This window comes from Glycine soja, chromosome 4, assembly GCF_004193775.1.
Source record: "Glycine soja cultivar W05 chromosome 4, ASM419377v2, whole genome shotgun sequence".
In the NCBI taxonomy this organism is placed as follows: Eukaryota; Viridiplantae; Streptophyta; class Magnoliopsida; order Fabales; family Fabaceae; genus Glycine; species Glycine soja.
Genome location: NC_041005.1, coordinates 44,088,540 through 44,109,383, shown reverse-complemented (window position 1 = coordinate 44,109,383; position 20,844 = coordinate 44,088,540). Strand labels below are relative to the sequence as shown.

General features: G+C 35.9%; 1 protein-coding gene across 22 annotated transcripts in view; it reads right to left on the bottom strand.

The window, feature by feature from the left end:
• Positions 1–837: 837 nt before the first annotated feature.
• Positions 838–20,844, bottom strand: part of LOC114409809 — a 28,411-nt gene continuing 8,404 nt past the window's right edge. For 2 of the 22 annotated variants that reach the window (XM_028373416.1, XM_028373408.1), the window contains 11 exons: positions 19,777–20,771; positions 16,956–17,089; positions 4,686–4,917; positions 4,330–4,592; positions 3,562–4,254; positions 3,212–3,465; positions 2,957–3,124; positions 2,774–2,878; positions 2,602–2,674; positions 1,522–2,319; positions 838–1,331 (listed from right to left, as the gene is read on the bottom strand). In XM_028373416.1, the coding sequence (XP_028229217.1) occupies positions 2,212–2,319; positions 2,602–2,674; positions 2,774–2,878; positions 2,957–3,124; positions 3,212–3,465; positions 3,562–4,254; positions 4,330–4,464 (1,536 nt within the window). In that variant the 5' untranslated portion in view covers positions 4,465–4,592; positions 4,686–4,917; positions 16,956–17,089; positions 19,777–20,771 and the 3' untranslated portion in view covers positions 838–1,331; positions 1,522–2,211. Of the gene's footprint in view, positions 1,332–1,521; positions 2,320–2,584; positions 2,675–2,773; positions 2,879–2,956; positions 3,125–3,211; positions 3,466–3,561; positions 4,255–4,329; positions 4,593–4,685; positions 4,918–5,032; positions 6,964–16,955; positions 17,090–19,776; positions 20,792–20,844 lie in introns of those variants that run through there. The other 20 variants (XM_028373417.1, XM_028373412.1, XM_028373421.1 and 17 more) reach the window with 20 other exon arrangements.

The following is a 20,844-nucleotide window of genomic DNA, read 5'->3' as shown; positions in this document are numbered from 1 at the left end:
ATTTAATTCCAAAATTCAATTCTATTGTGGAAGAATATCTTAAACCACTGACTGCACTCAGTTTTGAGAATGCTTGTCAAGTCATTATGGTTCTCATGATCTCATAAGAACAGCAACTTAAATAGTCACACAATGAGATACAACAAAAATGCATAGGGCCAAAATCTGAGAGTGCGAGATATGGTGGAAGGGTGTGAGAACAATCTGTATTTTCTGTATTCATATTCATATAGTGAAATGTATTGCTGACTGTAGGATGTAGCCCAAAATCTGTTGCTTTGTTTCTTATGGCTTTCTATCATTCTCACCTTGTTTCATTTGTTGTTGAATAGTTTCCATCATTTCACATAACACCTATAATTACTTCAATAGTTCAATATAAGGTGCTATCGTATTAGTTGAAAAGTACCAAAATTTTAACAATCACATAGTATGAAAATTAAATTCTATATCCAAACAGATGGACATATGAATAGTTTTTTTATTATTTTAGTTGTATTTGTTATGTTTAATATATTTTTAAAATTCACTGACTAGCATAAGGTTTTTTTTTCTTTCAAAAAAAGTCAGAGTTTACTTGGCAGTTGGCATAAGCTTTTTTAACTGATCAAACATCCACACCTACTGAATAGGTTGATGGAGGAGCCTTCTGCATATGGGAAGTTAGGCCTTGCCAATCTCTTGGAAATGAGGGAAGAGTGGTTAAGAGAATATCAATTTGTTGATGCCTATAGAAGTTTAAAGCAGAGGTAATTGTGTTTTTTCCTTATAAAGCTGTGGTATTTACTTGGGTTCTTGATGTACCTGATTGCCTTATGAATCCCTTGTTATGAGTGCAAATTGTCCAAAAGCAATTTAGTTAGGTCAGCAGAAATTAGCTGCATTTGTTCACGCTATGGGATCTGGGTTATGTGTGGATGATTTCTACACGGCCCAATGCTTACCTGCATAAGCAGAGGATCTGTTACATTGACTAAAACCTATGACCTGATCATAAGACATCAAATTCATACCTAAATTGTGCGGACAATTCCTTACATTTTTATAACAGCCTTAGTTGTGTGGATTGTGTGTAAAATAGGGAAAATGAGGCATCGTTTGCTGTTTTACCTGACTTGCTGGTGGAACTTGATAGTATGGACGAGGTATGCCTAACTAATGCTTACCTGAAACACCTACCTGGTTAGCATCAGCCCTAAACTTCTCCTTCCCAGTAGCCATTCCAACTAAAGTTATACATTCCATGGACTTAGCACGAAGCATACGGGGGTGTTGGTCAGGTAACGAAGTGAGGACCATAGCCACCACTTGCTCCAAATTCTTTATCATCACTTGCACCATTTAAAAGTAGGTACAAAATCAAAATCACAAGTGGCATAATTGTGTTATTGGAGAACAAGCTAGAAACAATGAATGACAATTAAACCAACTATAACTAACAAAAATATTGTAACTGTAATAACTTGTATAAAAATCAAAACATGCCACAAGAAAAGTAGACATCTCCAATGAACACAATACCTTTGAGCAACCCTTAGCTATATGAGCAACTGCAATAAGTGCACCATGGTGTTACCTCTCCAAATCAAGCTAGCAAAGATGGAGGGAACTTCACCATCTGATACTCCACAAGAGTGACCTCTACCAGGAATAAAGCCAATAACTCAACCTGTTTCATTAAAAAAAAAAGACCAAAATATTTGGTAGAAAAATGAGTACTGACCTTTCTGTCTACTTGAGCTACCTTTAGGAACCTTTTCATAAAAACATATTGTTTCTGGCGCAGACATGTTAAACTGCAATGTGTTCAACATCAACTGCAATGTGTTGACTACCACATCACAATGATCCCTGCAACTGTATACGACATTCCAGATGACACTCAGTCATAAAAAAGAGCCTCAAAGTTGAGAATAAAATACATATACCCATCAATGTCATTGTCCTCTATTGTTGCCTCCTGCTCCACACCGCATGATTCGAAACACCTACAAAAATGAGCCCCCATTCCAAAACAAAAACATATGCTATTGACAAAAATACCAATTGAAAATACAACGTGTAGTGTGAACATTTTGGTGCATACCAAAATGAAATGAACACATTTGTATTTGTTTTGGCATATAATAATCATTACACCAGCATAACTGTTTATAACACTTAATGTCAATTACATCAAAAACACAAAGTTGATGTCCGCATCTCAATAAATTAAAGCTTTTTACGTTGGATGGCTCTAAGTTTTAAAAAATAGGCTGCCCAATTTTGACGTAATGTTGTGATGGTGTCGGTGTCATGTGGTGTGCCATCACCGAACCACTGCACATTGTGAAAAACAAACATGGAATCATTTCCATTATTGTGAAGAAATAATGGAAAACCATTTTCTTTGAATGTTTGCGGAATAGATAAATTGCCACACTCAAATCATTCTTCATCTCTGCGACAACTATGTTCCACATCCAATGCATCACATAATACCCACACTCATATCCTCCACGTTGAACGTGAGTCTATGTTCAATGGGAACAAAATTCAATGTTTGTATTAACATGTTTAATAACATTTTAATTTGCAAACTTTGTTTGAAGTTGAACTAACCTTGAGTTCAATCCACTGGGGTGTAGTTTGCTGAACTTTGTCGTCAGTTGTGGTGTTTAATGTCTTAAATGCACTACATTGGAAGATTAATATGATATAAATATAACGCTCGTAGTTTATGTATCGATGTTTCGAAATATATTGAATGACTTAATATATTTTAGCCTCTAACTTGTTAATTGCAGTTTTTATATGAACATCAGGCCTTTTACGCAACGAACAAAACCATACCACCACATTGTTTTTAGGACATAAAACAATCAGCTGCCAATGAGCCCTGCAATTAACAGAACAGGAAGTTTATGACTAACACAAACCTTCCTTACAACAAACAGGCTAAATATATTTTACTTACTGATTCAAATAAGCTCCTAAGTACACTTGTCGCTGCGATTCCTTAAGCCATTTTTCAATATATTCCTCACATTGTCCACGTCTGTCCTTTGCATTGTGTATTGATTGAGGCTCAAGGAATCCATACAGGGATCGATGACCCAAGCTATCACTGAACTCATCCATATACCTAATTTGCACATTTGGTATAAGAAGTTAACATGAGGTATATGGCAAAGCAATATGAATTTAATGGTCACAAATGAATTTCACTTACATTGTCCACAACTGAAGTATAGCTATATTCAAGCATTTGTCACATGTTGTTATTTCGTTGACATCAACATATGTCAAGAACAAGAATGAATCTACATGAGGAATCCCAAATTTATTAACATCCCACACAAACTGAACAGGCTTGTCATAAATGTCAACCAGGCTCTTAATCAACTCATGCAAGGGGTCATTTATAGCAACATCATTGACCCCTTCAGCAACTTCAGGGACTTCATGTTGCCTAATGGATGCATCCTATACGAAATAAACATATATTAATTGCAGTCATGTTAAAAAGTAATTTATTTGCATGTGAGAAGGTTTTAATTTGGAAATCGTAAAGGATACTACCTCATTTGATACCAGTTTGACAAGAGGTGTTGGCCATGCAATGAATGTGTGAAGGGCCTGCTTGACATACTTAATTTCGTCAGTCGAAAATGGGACTTCAGCTTCACCGTCAATAACTTTTTCAACACTAACCCTTACGACATCATTTGCATACGCCACACAATGTATGGTAGCACCATGAAATATGTTTCCCAACGCCACCAGCTGTGTAGAATGTTGACGTTGGACATGCAACCCCATAGTCAGTGTGACATGACCAACATGTTCTTCCGTAGTTCGATTGACACCAGTTTCAGCCTTGCTTTCCTTTGTGCTCACACATGCACCTAACACATTTATATCCGCGTCATTAGGTGTTGAGACCTTTGATCCCTTTTGCGACATCTCAATAATGAAGGCGTCCTTCAACTCCTTTTTCCACACCTCTAGACTTTGCTTCTTTTCTTCTTCAATGTCATTCTTGACTTGTTCCTTAATGGTTGCTATTATTTCAGCCATTTGTTGTTGGTTGATGGAGACGGAATAGATATTGCAGCCACGTGATGTCCTCCCATAGTATTGAGTAATTGTGACCCTAGACCCTGCTGCACGAACACGACCTCCATGATCCGGTCGCCCTATAGCCATGTTAAGTATGTCGTCACGACCATGGGGGACAAACGAACCCTGTGACATTTGTTCTTCCAACGAGTCCTACATGGTTCACAAATAACCAATTAAGCCAAAATAGTGTATATTATTGTAATTAAAATTGAACTAACAACTCACAATCTTGTCAGATATTTCTTTTGTCGCCTTAGATATCATTTGCCCATATGCCTTGGTGCGTGCCAACTTCCACTTAACATGTCTTTGAATGGGAGATGGGGGGTCATCAATTAGTGGTGGATTCTCAGTCATCATTGCGTCATGTTGCCTTTTTTTATTTTCTCGTCTAATAGCTTCTTCTCAAGCAAATCATATCCACCACGTGAAAGTATATGGGGACAGTCATTGTATTTTTGGAGTTCCTACATCTTTTTCCTGATTCCCTGAAGCGTACCATGTAGAAGTGGAATGAAACAAATTAATTTGCCATTATACTGACAAATATTCATTTAAATGCAAAAACATTAACATCTAACCTCCCAGTCAGGGGCCTTGCGGGTTGCCATAAATTCCTCCCATGTTTTTGGATCTAGGCCATATTTAATTGAAGGATCTTCTTTTTGTTCCCCCTCCGAATTATTATAGACAAATTTTGTGGTGAGGGATGATTTAAACTACCTCCATCTAGTGGAAAAATTCCTTCTATCATAAATGTCAACCATGCTTTTTGTGGTGAGGGATGATTTTGGTGGTGGTGTTCTCATGACCCTGTGAAAATAAAACAAATATGTTGACAACAATCACGAAATGAAGGCATATAGTTAGGTAAATGGAAATATGAACATTAATAAATTACAAAACATAAGAGGAATGACCTTCTTACATTATTTTGATAGGCTTCAGTTAAGTCACAGTGTTTTCCCATAGTCTTTCATCATGATCAATACGATTTGCGTGCACATCATCAATGTATTGTGACTCATTGATAGAAGGCATTTTTGTCAAAAAAAGGTGGTCTGTCACAAATGTTAAGTGTGCAATCATCATGTGACTTAATTAAACCACTTGGTCTTCCTTGTAGAACCACTGAATATCTTGAATCGCTTGGATCTTGGACGTAAAACACCTGTCTTGCTTGTTGGGCCATAATGAAAGGTTCGTCCATATAAGCCACCTATGTAGGTCTACTAAAGTAAATCCAAATTCGTCTCGACGGACACCGGTATTGCATTGACCTACTTACACTTAAACACAAAAGTTCTACATTCACTGTAGTCAAGCTCCCAAATTTCTTAAATAACGCCAAAGTAAGGCATGGATGCTCGGATCGGATTATTGTCTGATGCACTACAAAAGTGATCGGAGTCAACATCAACAGTCACACCACTATTTTGAATTGAGCTTTTGTCATCTTTGGCCCAACAACTAACAATCTTAATGTCGTAGAAGCACCGTCATCAGCAAATATTGTTTCTTTGAACCAGTTAATGAAAGATCTATTATGGTCTTGCAAAATCCTCATCATGTTCTTTTTTGGGTTCATATCAATGAGTTTTTTTTGTGCTCATTTATGTATGGAATGACCTCTGCTATATTGTTTAATACATATAGATGCGCTTGTGTAACCTCCTATCGAGTCATTGTCACAACATTAAATCCTCGTGTACCCTTACCCGTCGGTCTCCGATCATGACGAGTTTGAGGAAGCCCCACGGGTTTACCATCTTCAATGTACTGTGAGCAGAACTCGATACATTCTTCAACAACATACCTTTCGACAATCATAGCTTCTGGTCGGTGTTGATTCTTGGTATACCCCTTTAACACTTTCATGTAACTCTCAATTGGATACATACACCTTAAAAAAGCAGGACCACACATTCGGATCTCCCGCACTAGATGAACAATTAAATGAACCATGATGTCGAAAAATGATGGTGGAAAATACATCTCCATTTAACAAAGGACAATCGCAGACTCATTCTCCAATTCATCTAATCTTGTTAGGTCAATGACTTTACAATAGATAGCATTAAAAACAAAGCACATACGTGTTATGGAAACCCGAACTTTCTCCGGCAAGATTCCGTGAATTGCTACAAGCAATAGTTGTTGCATTAATACATGACAATCATGAGATTTCAAACCAACCAATTTCAAGTCACTGACGGACACAAAGACTCTTGATATTTGAAGAGTATCCTTGTGGGACTTTTAGCATACGCAAACAATGACAAAAACTCCTCTTCTAGTTTGTTAACATTGTGTGACAAGCTGGGGGTAGATACGTTCGCGAACCTTGTGACATTGGATGCAATTGTTCTTGTATACCCATTTCAACCAAGTCCTAACGACACTTCAAATCATCCTTTGTTTTGCTTTTAATGTTAAGAAGGGTGCCAATTAAACTATCACAAACATTTTACTCGACGTGCATCACGTCTATACAATGTCTAACATGAAGATCGGACCAGAATGGAAGATCAAAGAATATGGACCTTTTCTTCCATATGTTTGTCTCAGTTGGAGATTTTTTTGTGTATTTCCAAAGATAGTTACGATGTCCTTGACGCAATCATAAACTTCTTTGCCATCTAATGCTTTTGGCGCACTTTCATTTTCTTGCAATCCATTAAAAGCTTTCTTCAATCGTCGATATGGATGATACTGTTTAAGAAATCGTCGGTGCCTTGTGTACACTGTCTTCTTTCCATGTTTTAGTTGCAAGAAGCATGTATTTTTCTCACATACAGGACATGCGTGATGGCCTTTCATACTATAACCACTTAAATTGCTACATGCTGGATAGTCATTAATGGTACAAAAAACCATTGCATGCAACGTAAACATCTGTTGCACATTACCATCCTACACATCAACCCCGTCTTCCGACAATGTTGTCAACTCTTCGATCAACGGAGCCAGATACACGTCAATATCATTCCCAGGTTGTCTTGGACCCACTATCATCATGCAAAGCATTATGTATTTTCTCTTCATGCACAACCAATGAGGCAAGTTGTAAATCATAAGCAAAACAGACCATGAACTGTGACTGGTGCTTAAGTTACCAAATGGATTCATTCCATCCGAAGCAAGGCCAAGCCTTAGATTTCTTGGCTCATTCCCAAAATCAGGATAATGACAATCGAATTCCTTCCATTGCGAACTATCAGCTGGATGTCGGAGCAATCCATCAATTTTTCTCCTGTCTGCATGCCACGTCAAGTTTTTTGCATCGTGTCCATTACCAAACAATAGCTTAAACCTTGGTATTATTGGAAGATACCAACATACCTTTGTTGATCGACTCTTGTTTGCAGTTGCATGATCACTATATTCGTCATTGTTGACCTTGTAGCGTGATACACCACAAGTAGGGCAATTGCGCAATTCTGCAAAGTCATTTCTATACAAAATGCAATCATTTAGACATGCATGGATTTTCTGGTACTTCATTCCCACTGGACATAAAATCTTCTTCGTCTCATATTGATTCTTCGACAACGTGTTATCTTCAGGAAGCAATTTTTTCAATAGAACAAGCAACTCAGTGAAACTTTTGTCACTCCATCCATATCGTGCCTTCAAGTTGACCAAAGCTAATACCGTTGACAATCTTGTGAAAGCTGTGCACCCAGGATACAAATGCATCTTCGAATCATTTTCTATTTTCTCATACAGAGGTGCATGTGCTTGTTGGAAACCGTCTTGCCCCAGATCGCAAATCATGTCTTCTATACGGTATCTGTAACATCCCAATTTTCGTAAACTAGATTAAAAAGGATTGTTAATTATAAATAAATAGAGTTTTAAACAAAATGATGAGATTTTGTAAATAAATAAATAAGGAGATATAATTGTTAATTAAAATAATGATTTGAGATAAAATAAAAAGGGTATTTTATTTATTTGTTTGATAGAGAATAAAATAAAGTTTTCTTTTATAAAATAATAAATAAATAAATAGAGTAAACCTAGCTATAAATAGCGTTATGTCAGTTTTCACACTGACGGTGCCTCTTCTTTCCCTCATTTTCGTTTTTCTCCTTCTCCTCTCAAAACCCTTTCTTTTTCTCGCAGCCAACCAAACCTGTCTCAGAAAAACGACGATCTCAGACTCGTTCACCGTTGGATCGTCATGAAATTTTAGTATCATGTTTGCAACCCGATTCCAAGCATTCTCACCGTTGGGAATTTGGATATCATGTCTGAGCTAAGAGAAATACCCCTCGCATTGTAGCCTTTCCTTTCCCGCAGAAACCAAGAGCTGTCTTGGTAAAACTACGATCCCGGTTTCGTTAACCGTTGGATTGTTGTGAATTTTGGATATGTTATTCGAAATTCAATTCGCACGCATTGACCGTTGGGATTTGCGAGATAATGTTCTTGGAGGGAGAAAAAGGAATCGCATGAAGATAGTCCAAATGGAGGTTTTAATCCCTTCTCCGTTTCTCTGACGTTTGGTACTCTACCGGAGCAGTCGGAGGAAAAACTGGAGAAATTTTAGGGAACCGCTAGAGATGATGCTATCGCTATGGGAAGACACGTGAATCCTCTTAGAGGTAAGGGATGAGTTTATCGCAATTGGGGGTTAGAATGAACATGTGTAGGGATCCTTAGAGAACTAAATTTGGGTTTATTTTGGGATGTTTATTGAATTATAATTTTTCTTTATGATTATGAATACAATATTATTGTGTTCTATGTACCAATTGACGTCCTGATGAGAATTGATTGATAAACTTGAGTGCTCTTGATGTCTTTGTGTTAACCCATGATTTTGATTAATTGATTTTGATACAATTGTGAGAAACTATTTCAGAGGTTTTACATCCCATGTTGTGATAAAATCTTTTGTATAAATTGTTATGTTGAGGTTATGAAATGATGATTCAAACTGTGAGTATGTTATAAATTGAACATGTGACGGATGATGAAATACATGTGTATTGAGATGAGATGTGTGTATTGAGTTGTGAACTATGAACTGTGCAATCACACAATTGTAAGACCCTTTAAGGGCGACGAGTATTGTGATGGGATCCACTGTGGGAACCCGACGAGTTAAAATGATTTTGAAAACAATTGAGTAGATGTGTGTATTGCATAGTTCATAGGTAAAGTGTATATGATTCATAAGGTGTGATAACATGTTAAATTGAGATTATACCATTGTGATTGGGATTAAGTGTATGTGATAAATTGAGTATATATATGATTGAGATATATATATGTGCATTGAGTTGTGAACTATGAATTGTACAATCACACGATCATAAGTCCCTTCAAGGGCGACGAGTTGATGTTAAGTCCCTTTTAGGGCGACGAGTTGATGCTAAGTCCCTTTTTGGGCGACGAGTTAATGATAAGACCCTTAAAGGGCGACGAGTTAAAATTATTTTGAGAACAATTGAGAAGTCGTGTGTTTTGTACAGTTCATAGATAGAGTCTGTATGCTAAAATGTTTTCTGGGTTGGACCTGAATCAGGAGGGAGAGGCCCTGACGGACTCTTCGGAGTGTAGGCTTTGGGGGTCACACGGTTTGAGTGTTCCTTTAAGCCTATGTTAATCCCATATGGTTGGAGCATTCTCGCAAAACACTGTGACCCTGACTGGTCTCCCTATGATATTACCTAGTGAGAGTGACTTGACTTGCTAGTGTGTGGTTTGTCTTGTCATGTACTCCTAGACGCCCGACGAGGTTTTCAATGACATGGTACCACATTGCATATAGGCTTGAGTCTTAGCATAACTGTTGCATACGCTTGCTAATTGTTTATTATGAAATTGATGTGTTATTATGCCTTGATCGGAGTGTGTGGTTCCTGTGTATTGTGATTGATGATTGAAAAGTGTGATTGATGAATGACAAGGTGATGAAATAGTGTGAGATATGCTAAGTAAATTGTATTTGGCTACTATATGTTGTGTTGTTTCTCTCTAGTAGTTAGAAATGTGATAACTCACTCCCGGTTTGCTGTTTGTGTTTGGATCCTGTGATGATCTTGAACTTTGTGTTCGGGGGAGCAGATGAATAGGTGGATGACTATGAAGAACCTCATGCTAGAGGTCACGGGAACACCACAATCTGATATGATGTGACATTAAGATATAAGTTCTATATTAATTGTATGAAACTTAGATGGCCTTCTTTGAGCCGAGATGACTTTATTATTTGGACAAGTTTGAATATGATGTAGAAGAAAGTGAATGTGAGCCTTTTACCCATTTGAAAGGCTTGTATTTTAAAATGTTTTAAAAATACTTTTAATTAATATTTGAATTTTTACTCCTTTATTAATATATATGTGAGGGGTAGAGGGTGTTATGTGCTTACCATATTCTGGTGTGCACTCTGTGTGGTTACTTATGACTAGTTTTGTTGAACATGTTTGAATTATTATTTGTATTTTTTCCTACATGATTAAATGAGACTTAATAATAATGCTTGTATGTGTCTTGCATCTTTAATGTTGCTATACCATAAATCCACTGTTGAGTCATGAGTTATGGGACTGGCCATCTCTATAATTTGCGAAGTGCTGTTGGACATTATGGCAAGCCATTGGGTGATGCAAGTAGTCTTGATATTGATTGATAATGTGTTAATGAACCTTTATCATCCTGTGTGTATGTTGTTAGTTAGCTTATTTCTCCTTTGATGCGTGGATTAGTGTTGCAAGAACCTTTTGGACCATATATATATATATCTTGGATGAGTGTGTCTTTCTTGATGTGTAAACGCATGACTACGTAACTCCCTTTATTTTGTGCGTAGTCGTGAATGTAGTAGTTGAAGTTTATGATTCCTTAATACATACTTATTAACTATTTAATTCTTACTTCTTATATGTACGTTGTATACTTATTATAAGAACCTTATAATTCTATGTATACTTGTAGTATGGTGTTTTACCTTAATTGCATAAAGAGTATGGTTGTTTGAGATTCTTGTTCTTAGCAATGGTGATACTCTATAGTTCAATGACTCATATAAAAAAAATATTTCATAAAGAATACTCTTTTGACCGTACCTTCTGATTCTAGTGCAACTTATCCTTTGTGTTGCGTGCTTAAGTCAAGTAATTCGATTACGCTTCCATGCTTGAGTATAATTCATTCTTTGTGTTGTGAGCCTACATCAAACAATTGGATTATTGATGTTTCTGTCACAATCAAGTGATAGTTGATGTCTCCATATGTGCATACATTGTGATTATGTTTTCGTTTCTAGAATTCATTTGGAGTATCTACTGTTGATTCCGGATGAGTGATCCTTCTTGATTTAAAATTATTGTCTCCTAATCAATCGAGTATTCATCTTGTTATTAGTTGCTCATCTTCCAATCATGTCTAGTTAAACTGCTTGATAATCTTTCTTGTTGTTACTTCTATTACGAATAAAGAGAGACTCCACTCTTGTTAATCACATTAAGGCGTTCAAGAGGAAATACTTGAGTAGGCATGATCCTTGTACTTACAAATGAAAGTAAACTTAATAAGTCAAATACTTGTGTTCCTTGAGGATATGCTTAGTTACTACCTAAGTGTGAAATTGAGAATCTTATGAGTGTAGTACCCATAGAAAATTGTAATCCTAGTTCCTAAGAGATGACTGGTAAAGAGTTGTTTAAGAATATAGAGTAGTTAGAAAAGTTGTGAAGAATAGTTAAGAGGTTTAATGTGAAACCTTAAGAAAAGTGTAAGGTAGTTAGTAAGGCATTAATTGTTATGCATGAAAAGGTTTGAGAGTGAGTGTTATTGTGTAAGGTAGGTGACCTAAAGGATTATGGATGATAGTTGTATGATTAGCAAGATAAATCTTAGTTCTCTTTACCTTAGTATGGGAAAAGTTTAAGGATGCTATGATGACTACCTTAGTACATGTTATGGCCTCTACGTGACAAGATCAATGCCCCTGTGTGTTCATGGGATGCATGGATAGGATCTCACACCTTGAGTTAGCCCTTGTAGTGGTTTCGATGATTAGTGCTTAGTGTATTTCTAGTTAAGTTGAATTATGAGGTGTATCTTAAGGTTGTTATAGGCCCTTGGGAATCATGTTTCGTGCTAAGAGTTTTGTTATGCATTTTAGTTAGATAATGTTGACCCTTAGAGTATGTTATTTCTAGGTGAGAGATAACTTTAAATCCTTCTTGGGCAGAAGTTGTTTTGAGATGAATGAAACCTAAGATTAAGATGAAATGCTCTTAACTAGTAGTCGAACCAAAAGGTTATTTTAGGACTCATCGGATTAACCTTAATGCTTGTTGGAGATGACTCAAGTAAGTTTAAGTTTTTGAGTGAGATCCTCGTAAGGAGTAAGCCATAAGTTCATAGAGAAGTCAACCACTGTAAATCGTTGAGTGCTATCTTAGCCGCTTAGGTCCTTATTGGAGTAGTAAAATATTTGAAATAATTTTTTAAGTTTAGAGGAGTGCTTGTAGGAGAACAAACAATGATTAATGTTTCTTGACAACTTAAGACTTATCAAAAGATTTATCCTATATGTGATTTAGAATAGATAACCATGGTGTTCACCATAATATTTTGGGAAACATTATCGTTAGTTTGATACATTGTGAGGATCTTTAGAGTTAAATCCAAGGTAGAAAAGATGGGTAGAATTCTTAATAATCTTGTTGTAAGTTTAGTTTCAACCGTTAGAACTAGCTTAGTAGTTGGAGCTTGAGTAGGAAACCCTTGGTATGATCAATGTCCTAGTTATAGAGTTAGACATCGTAAACTACAATCGAAACCTCCACTTTAAGTGCGAAGTTATAGAGTGGCATGAGTATAAATGTGTCAAGATTATCCTAAGTTGAACAAGTTTACATAAGTGAGAAGTGGTCTGTTTTGCTTATCTAATTAACACCCAGTTAGTATCAGGTAGACAACCTTAGAGTTGAATTTTTACAATTCTTGGACCTAAGTGAGAGTTATGAGTCAAGTATACCTAAGTAAGGAAGATTGTGCTCAGGGAAGAGGGATAGATTTGAGGGTAGTTAAAAGAGTCGAAACTCATTATTTTTCTTAAACCGTCCGATGTTCGAAAAGGAGTCAACCATGTGATCAGTCGCGTCTCCTTGTGCTTGTTTGTTCATTTCAAATTGCCATTAGCGTCTCCTATGATATTATTATACTCCAAATAGTATGTCATTCACATTCTATTATCGTTGAGATGTTACTCTTGCGACACAACTTAACTCATGAAAAACTATCATTGAGGGAACGAGGATCATCAGATTTATCGTCAAGTGTAGAAGACTCTTATGATCGAAGTCACAGATAAGTGTTTCAACAGAGCATACAACTTGATATTGAGAATTATATGTGTAATATCTTTTTCTCGATCTTTCGGAAAAGTTTCGGGGACGAAACTTCTTTTAAGAGGTGTGAAATTGTAACATCCCAATTTTCGTAAACTAGATTAAAAAGGATTGTTATTTATAAATAAATAGAGTTTTAAAAAAAATGATGAGATTTTGTAAATAAATAAATAAGGAGATATAATTGTTAATTAAAATAATGATTTGAGATAAAATAAAAAGGGTATTTTATTTATTTGTTTGATAGAGAATAAAATAAAGTTTGCTTTTATAAAATAATAAATAAATAAATAGAGTAAACCTAGCTATAAATAGCGTTAGGTCAGTTTTCACACTGACGGTGCCTCTTCTTTCCCTCATTTTCGTTTTTCTCCTTCTCCTCTCAAAACCCTTTCTTTTTCTCGCAGCCCACCAAACCTGTCTCAGAAAAACGACGATCTCAGACTTGTTCACCGTTGGATCGTCGTGAAATTTTAGTATCATGTTTGCAACCCGATTCCGAGCATTCTCACCGTTGGGAATTTTGATATCATGTCTGAGCTAAGACAAATACCCCTCTCATTGTAGCCTTTCCTTTCCCGCAGAAACCCAGAGCTGTCTTGGTAAAACTATGATCCCGGTTTCGTTAACCGTTGGATTGTTGTGAATTTTGGATATATTTTTCGAATTTCAATTGCGCAAGCTTTGACCGTTGGGATTTGCGAGAGAATGTTCTTGGAGGGAGAAAAAGGAATCGCATGAAGATAGTCCAAATGTAGGCTTTAATCCCTTCTCTGTTTCTCTGACGTTTGGTACTCTACCGGAGTAGTCGGAGGAAAAACTGGAGAAATTTTAGGGAACCGCTAGAGATGACGCTATCGCTATGGGAAGACACATGAATCCGCTTAAAGGTAAGGGATGAGTTTATCGCAATTGGGGGTTAGAATGAACATGTGTAGGGATCATTAGAGAACTAAATTTGGGTTTATTTTGGGATGTTTATTGAATTATAATTTTTCTTTATGATTATGAATACAATATTATTGTGTTCTATGTACCAATTGACGTCCTGATGAGAATTGATTGATAAACTTGAGTGCTCTTGATGTCTTTGTGTTAACCCATGATTTTGATTAATTGATTTTGATACAATTTTGAGAAACTATTTCAGAGGTTTTACATCCCATGTTGTGATAAAATCTTTTGTATAAATTGTTATGTTGAGGTTATGAAATGATGATTCAAACTGTGAGTATGTGATAAATTGAACATGTGACGGATGATGAAATACATGTGTATTGAGATGAGATGTGTGTACTGAGTTGTGAACTATGAACTGTGCAATCACACAATTGTAAGACCCTTTAAGGGCGACGAGTATTGTGATGGGATCCACTGTGGGAACCCGACGAGTTAAAATGATTTTGAAAACAATTGAGTAGATATGTGTATTGCATAGTTCATAGGTAAAGTGTATATGATTCATGAGGTGTGATAACATGTTAAATTGAGATTATACCATTGTGATTGGGATTAAGTGTATGTGATAAATTGAGTATATATATGATTGAGATATATATATATGTGCATTGAGTTGTGAACTATGAATTGTACAATCACACGATCATAAGTCCCTTCAAGGGCGACGAGTTGATGTTAAGTCCCTTTTAGGGCGACGAGTTGATGCTAAGTCCCTTTTTGGGCGACGAGTTAATGATAAGACCCTTAAAGGGCGACGAGTTAAAATTATTTTGAGAACAATTGAGAAGTCGTGTGTTTTGTACAGTTCATAGATAGAGTCTGTATGCTAAAATGTTTTCTGGGTTGGACCTGAATCAGGAGGGAGAGGCCCTGACGGACTCTTCGGAGTGTAGGCCTTGGGGGTCACACGGTTTGAGTGTTCCTTTAAGCCTATGTTAATCCCATATGGTTGGAGCATTCTCGCAAAACACTGTGACCCTGACTGGTCTCCCTATGATATTACCTAGTGAGAGTGACTTGACTTGCTAGTGTGTGGTTTGTCTTGTCATGTACTCCTAGACGCCCGACGAGGTTTTCAATGACATGGTACCACATTGCATATAGGCTTGAGTCTTAGCATAACTGTTGCATACGCTTGCTAATTGTTTATTATGAAATTGATGTGTTATTATGCCTTGATCGGAGTGTGTGGTTCCTGTGTATTGTGATTGATGATTGAAAAGTGTGATTGATGAATGACAAGGTGATGAAATAGTGTGAGATATGCTAAGTAAATTGTATTTGGCTACTATATGTTGTGTTGTTTCTCTCTAGTAGTTAGAAATGTGATAACTCACTCCCGGTTTGCTGTTTGTATTTGGATCCTGTGATGATCTTGAACTTTGTGTTCGGGAGAGCAGATGAATAGGTGGATGACTATGAAGAACCTCATGCTAGAGGACATGGGAACACCACGCTCTGATAGGATGTGACATTAGGATATAGGTTCTATATTAATTGTATGAAACTTAGATGGCCTTCTTTGAGCCGAGATGACTTTATTATTTAGACAAGTTTGAATATGATGTAGAAGAAAGTGAATGTGAGCATTTTACCCATTTGAAAGGCTTGTATTTTAAAATGTTTTAAAAATAATTTTAATTAATATTTGAATTTTTACTCCTTTATTAATATATATGTGAGGGGTAGAGGGTGTCACAGTATCCAATGTCTACATCGATTGACTGAGTGTGAGACACTGATTGCCTGTTTGACAATTCCCCATGCCATATCCATTTTGTGTAAGTCGGAATGATCCCGTGACATATAAGATGTGATCTCATTTCATTTATTGACTGGTGTCTCCCATTCCTACATTTGACGCATGGACAGAAAAATTTACCATGCAAAGATGGTGCATTCAATTCAGTAAATTGGAGGAAATTTTCAACACCATTCTCATACTCGTCACTGATGTGTGATGCTTGCATCCAACTTTGATCCATGTTTTCCTTTTGTTGTAAGACTTTATCAAGTCATGTAACATGCATGTAAACCTCACTTTTTTCAGTATAGGTGTGACCCTATTCCATTCAAGAAGATTTTTTTGTATAGTAGATTCAATAGTACATGTTAATTGTCTTTTATAAATTTGTTGAAATTTCTGCAGCATTTCGTCTAAGTCCCCAAGTACATGAGATGAAAGCGGTGGCATGTCTTCGTCCACCACATTCAAATATGCACTCGGAAGACAAAGTGAAATGAAGTATACCGAAATTTTAACAAATTTAATAAAAGACAATTAACATATACGTATTAATCTACTATACAAAATGAGTCTTGTCAAACTGTCCAAACAGACAATTCAAGATTCCATACAACGATTAATGCAAACTATTTCGTATTAATCATTGTATAGAATCTCAAACGGAAAATTAAGGTTCACTCACAATGTACATAATTGGTTATATAAGACAATATTCATAAGTAAATCATCATGAAGTTATCATTCGTGTGACTAAAACAAATACATACCTGAGAAATACGGTCAACAACTACAGATACAAGTGGGATCAGAGCACTGACAAACCAAAGAACACAGTGTACAATCAACTCCAATGCTTGTGAAACAAGAAATGACTGCGTAAATTGAAGTGTCAACGTACTACCTACAACCAAAAGAAAACATTGTAATATATTCAAAGACATTGTTAGTAACTTAAATTAGCATTCAAGAGACTACTATCTAGAACAATGATTAAACAATGTATAATAGTTTTTTTTTTCTGTGCCTTCTTCTCACATCCCCACAGCAAAACAAATTAGTATTCAAAATTCTGAAAAACACAACCCACTATTATTAGGATTAAGAGAAACACCCCAGAAAATTGGAACTTGTACACAAGAAGCCCCACAGTTCAAAACCAGGCATAGAACAGGTTTCCATCAACGTGGAAAATAAGGTTGTTAATCTTAGTGTCAACCTTACGCCTAAAATTGTTGATTGGCCTATGAAAAATCCAGGATCACAGTCATAGAATATGGTGATGTTGTCCACGGTATATATTGGAAGGGGATGGAAATCAGAGTAAGTGTTTGTGAATTTCGTGGAACAATAATCATTTTTTGTTTTTTTGAAAGACAAACTTAGTTGTTTCAAATATTAGTTTTTTTTTTTAATAGAAAAATCAAATTCTTATTTTTTTTTCTCCTCTTTTAATCTTGCAACCCACCTTATAATTCTAAGAAACAATCATCCTGATATATTGAAATTTTGAGAGCCAACTTCAATTGAATGCTAGTGATTATGAGCCAACTTCAATTGAATGCTACTGATTATCACAGTTGTGCTTCGAGGACTCATAATCACTACCACGATATAAGTAGGTTGGTTTCATCCACATAATGAATAACTCAAGTCTTTGATTTCACAGTTGTATGAGTGGTTGCACATGAATTATTCATGATTCTCTTGAAATGGCATTGTGGCAAAGTTAACAAAAAGAAAGCAACTACCGTTGTAAGCAACGGGATGTACATTTTCATATAGACATAGGAAGCACATTTATGGTCAATTGATCATGGAGGGAACAGTTGCATGCTTTACAAATATGTGTTCTAATCAAAGGAGTATGTTAGAGGATATGTTATTGCATACTGTACTTTTATTTTGTATTCTAACAAATTGTTAATTATAGTATGTGATTCACAATGCTCCACTTCTATGTAGCTGATGCCCCACAAAGGATCATCCAAATATATGCGACAAAGCAGCACACAGTCACTTATGTTGGAAAATTATAATAAAAAAGTAGTACAGCTTGTTAGGTAACTGTTGTTGTCATATTTCCATGAAAATCCAAATTTTTAAAAGAAAGATTTTGATTACTTCACACTGTCAATGAGGAATCACAACAACTCCATACTTACAAGCAAATTCAAAGTTCAAAACAGACAAAGAAACAAAAGCTAAGTAGATAACCGACAAGCATATGCTTAACATCCTTTAGCTAGCTATCAAGACAGAAATGGCTTAATTAGCTGATACGAAGAAATCTGTTTATAGTATAACTAAATTAAATGATGCGCTTAATTAGGTGTTGTTGCTGCTAAGGGAGAACTTCTTTGGAGGTGTAGTTGAAGAAATAAGAATCCAACTTGACATTGCTATGCTCATTAGTACAAGGGTCATCCCATAAATCCAACCTTGCCATCTTCAAAACCTTAGATGTTTGATCAATATCAATAACATGGAATCTCTGCGACATCATGTCAATTGTCACGTTGTCTTGTTGGCAATGAAGCTTGAACTTTGGAAGCCCACAATAACTTTGTTGGTGATCATTACTCCAAATTGGGTAGTGAATGTCGATTAATCGACATGCTGAGTACCCTTCAGCTAAAAGGTTCACATGTTGAGTACCCTTCAGCATCACCAGATACATATTTTGGGAACAAGAATGTAAAGAAGAAAATGGTGTTGATGATTGAAGATAAAGGTGGAAGAGAGGAAGACCCATGGTAGAAATTAATCTGAGAAGGGCCTTAATGTGCAGATCAACCTTAGCTTGTAAGAGGCCTTGGTTGTTGAGAGGCAAATGATCAAGTACAGCACAATTATATATATATATATATATATAAGTCAAACTAAATGACGTTTAACTAGCTAGTTTGATGGTTTTTCATGAAAATGGTGTTGACTATTTTAAAACTATCTTAGAGCTGATCTCAAAATAGGAACATTTTCTGTTGAGGAGGAAAGTAGCATTCTGAAGTTGCATGCTTCGTTTGGCAGCAGCTTCATAAGAATTTGAAGCAGGTTCAGAAGCCGTGGAATGAAATGAAGACAAGAAGGGTAGCACTGGATAAGGTGAGTTATACTACCATAATTGCTGCTTATACTAAAGCAGCTTAGTTTGAAACCTGTGTCAAGCTTTTCAATGACCATAGGATGAATGGGGGGCTTAATTAAAGGGCCATGGCAGGTATAATGGTTGTTGTCTTCTCTGAAGTTGGTGAAACTCTTACAAGACATGAAAGCAGAAGGAACAAGACTAGATCAGAGGCTGTACCAATCTGCTTCTAATGGTTTTAAAGATTTCGGGTTGCAAATTCAGGCAAGGTGGATCAAACAGAGCTTTTTTGTGACATAGTGTTGTTTCAATTTTGCAAACAGTGCCCAAATGTTAATTATTTGACTTCTCTTGGTTTTTGAAAAAGTTAAACATATCTAATTTCATTTAACAAACTAATCTTACAACAATTGTCAATTTTTAAGCCAAGATTTTTGGTGATAGATTCTAAAAATGACTTGGATATCTATTACTTACAAGCAACTAGTATTTTAATCACATACCTTACAGGAAACAAAATCTCTTAACTCCTCCGGAGAAAGAACAGATAATTTCTTGGACAGATTAGCACGCTTGTGAATCGAACCAATGTTAGTCAAAGCAAGTTCCTGCAGGCCGCAGCTACATCCAGGAAAAAAATAATATATAAAATCTTGCACTAACAAACATGAAATTAGGGAAAGGTATGTTGAAGAACGACATGATATTACAAGTAATACACAGTAAAAAATTTCCCAATTTAAAATATGGAAGCAACTTGGTCATCATTAACACTAAGGATCCTGAAAAATGAACCTCATAGCATAATACGTTTCCTGTGGTCTTCACTGCTACAATATGTGTAAATTCAGTGAAATATTTGTTTAGCATTGGACAATGATATTCTCCGGCAGAATGACAAAGAAAGGTTAGTCAACACAAAACAACTAAATAACTGAAGATTATATAGTTTACTAAAAATTAAAAAATTCAGGAAGTGTATTAAAAACTAAGATAGTTATAGAGTAATGTAAAAGTGATTAAGAGAGGGTAAAAAATGTAGTGTATTCAAAGAGTAGGGAGAAAAATGGAAGATACAAAAATAAGCTACAAATCTATATAACCTACCTCGTTAGGAATAAGAATAGAAATGGGAAGATAAATTTTAGTGAATTGAATTGAATGGAACAACGGATCAAAGTAATAATTCTATGTCGACAATAATTTGTGGGCACACAAGGATTTAAATTAGAGGAGCCTGCACATGGAAGCAGAGTTTCATACCAAGCATTGAAAGTGAAGTTATGTAAACTAAAATATCGATTCAAAGATTAATTCAATGATACTAACCTCATCAGTCATTTGAAGATACAAATTTATCCTATGAGCATTTGTGTACGCCTGCAAACATGTGACAGTGTATGTCTCTACCAATATAATATGTTGAGTTGTATTAATTGTATTATTTACCTTCAGGTGACTGAGCTAGCTTCCGATTTTGTGGAGACATCATTTCTTTCTTCAATTGCATCAAAATGTCTTTCATTAGCAAAGAATGACAATCACACTATGCATTAAAGTTTGAGTAGCAT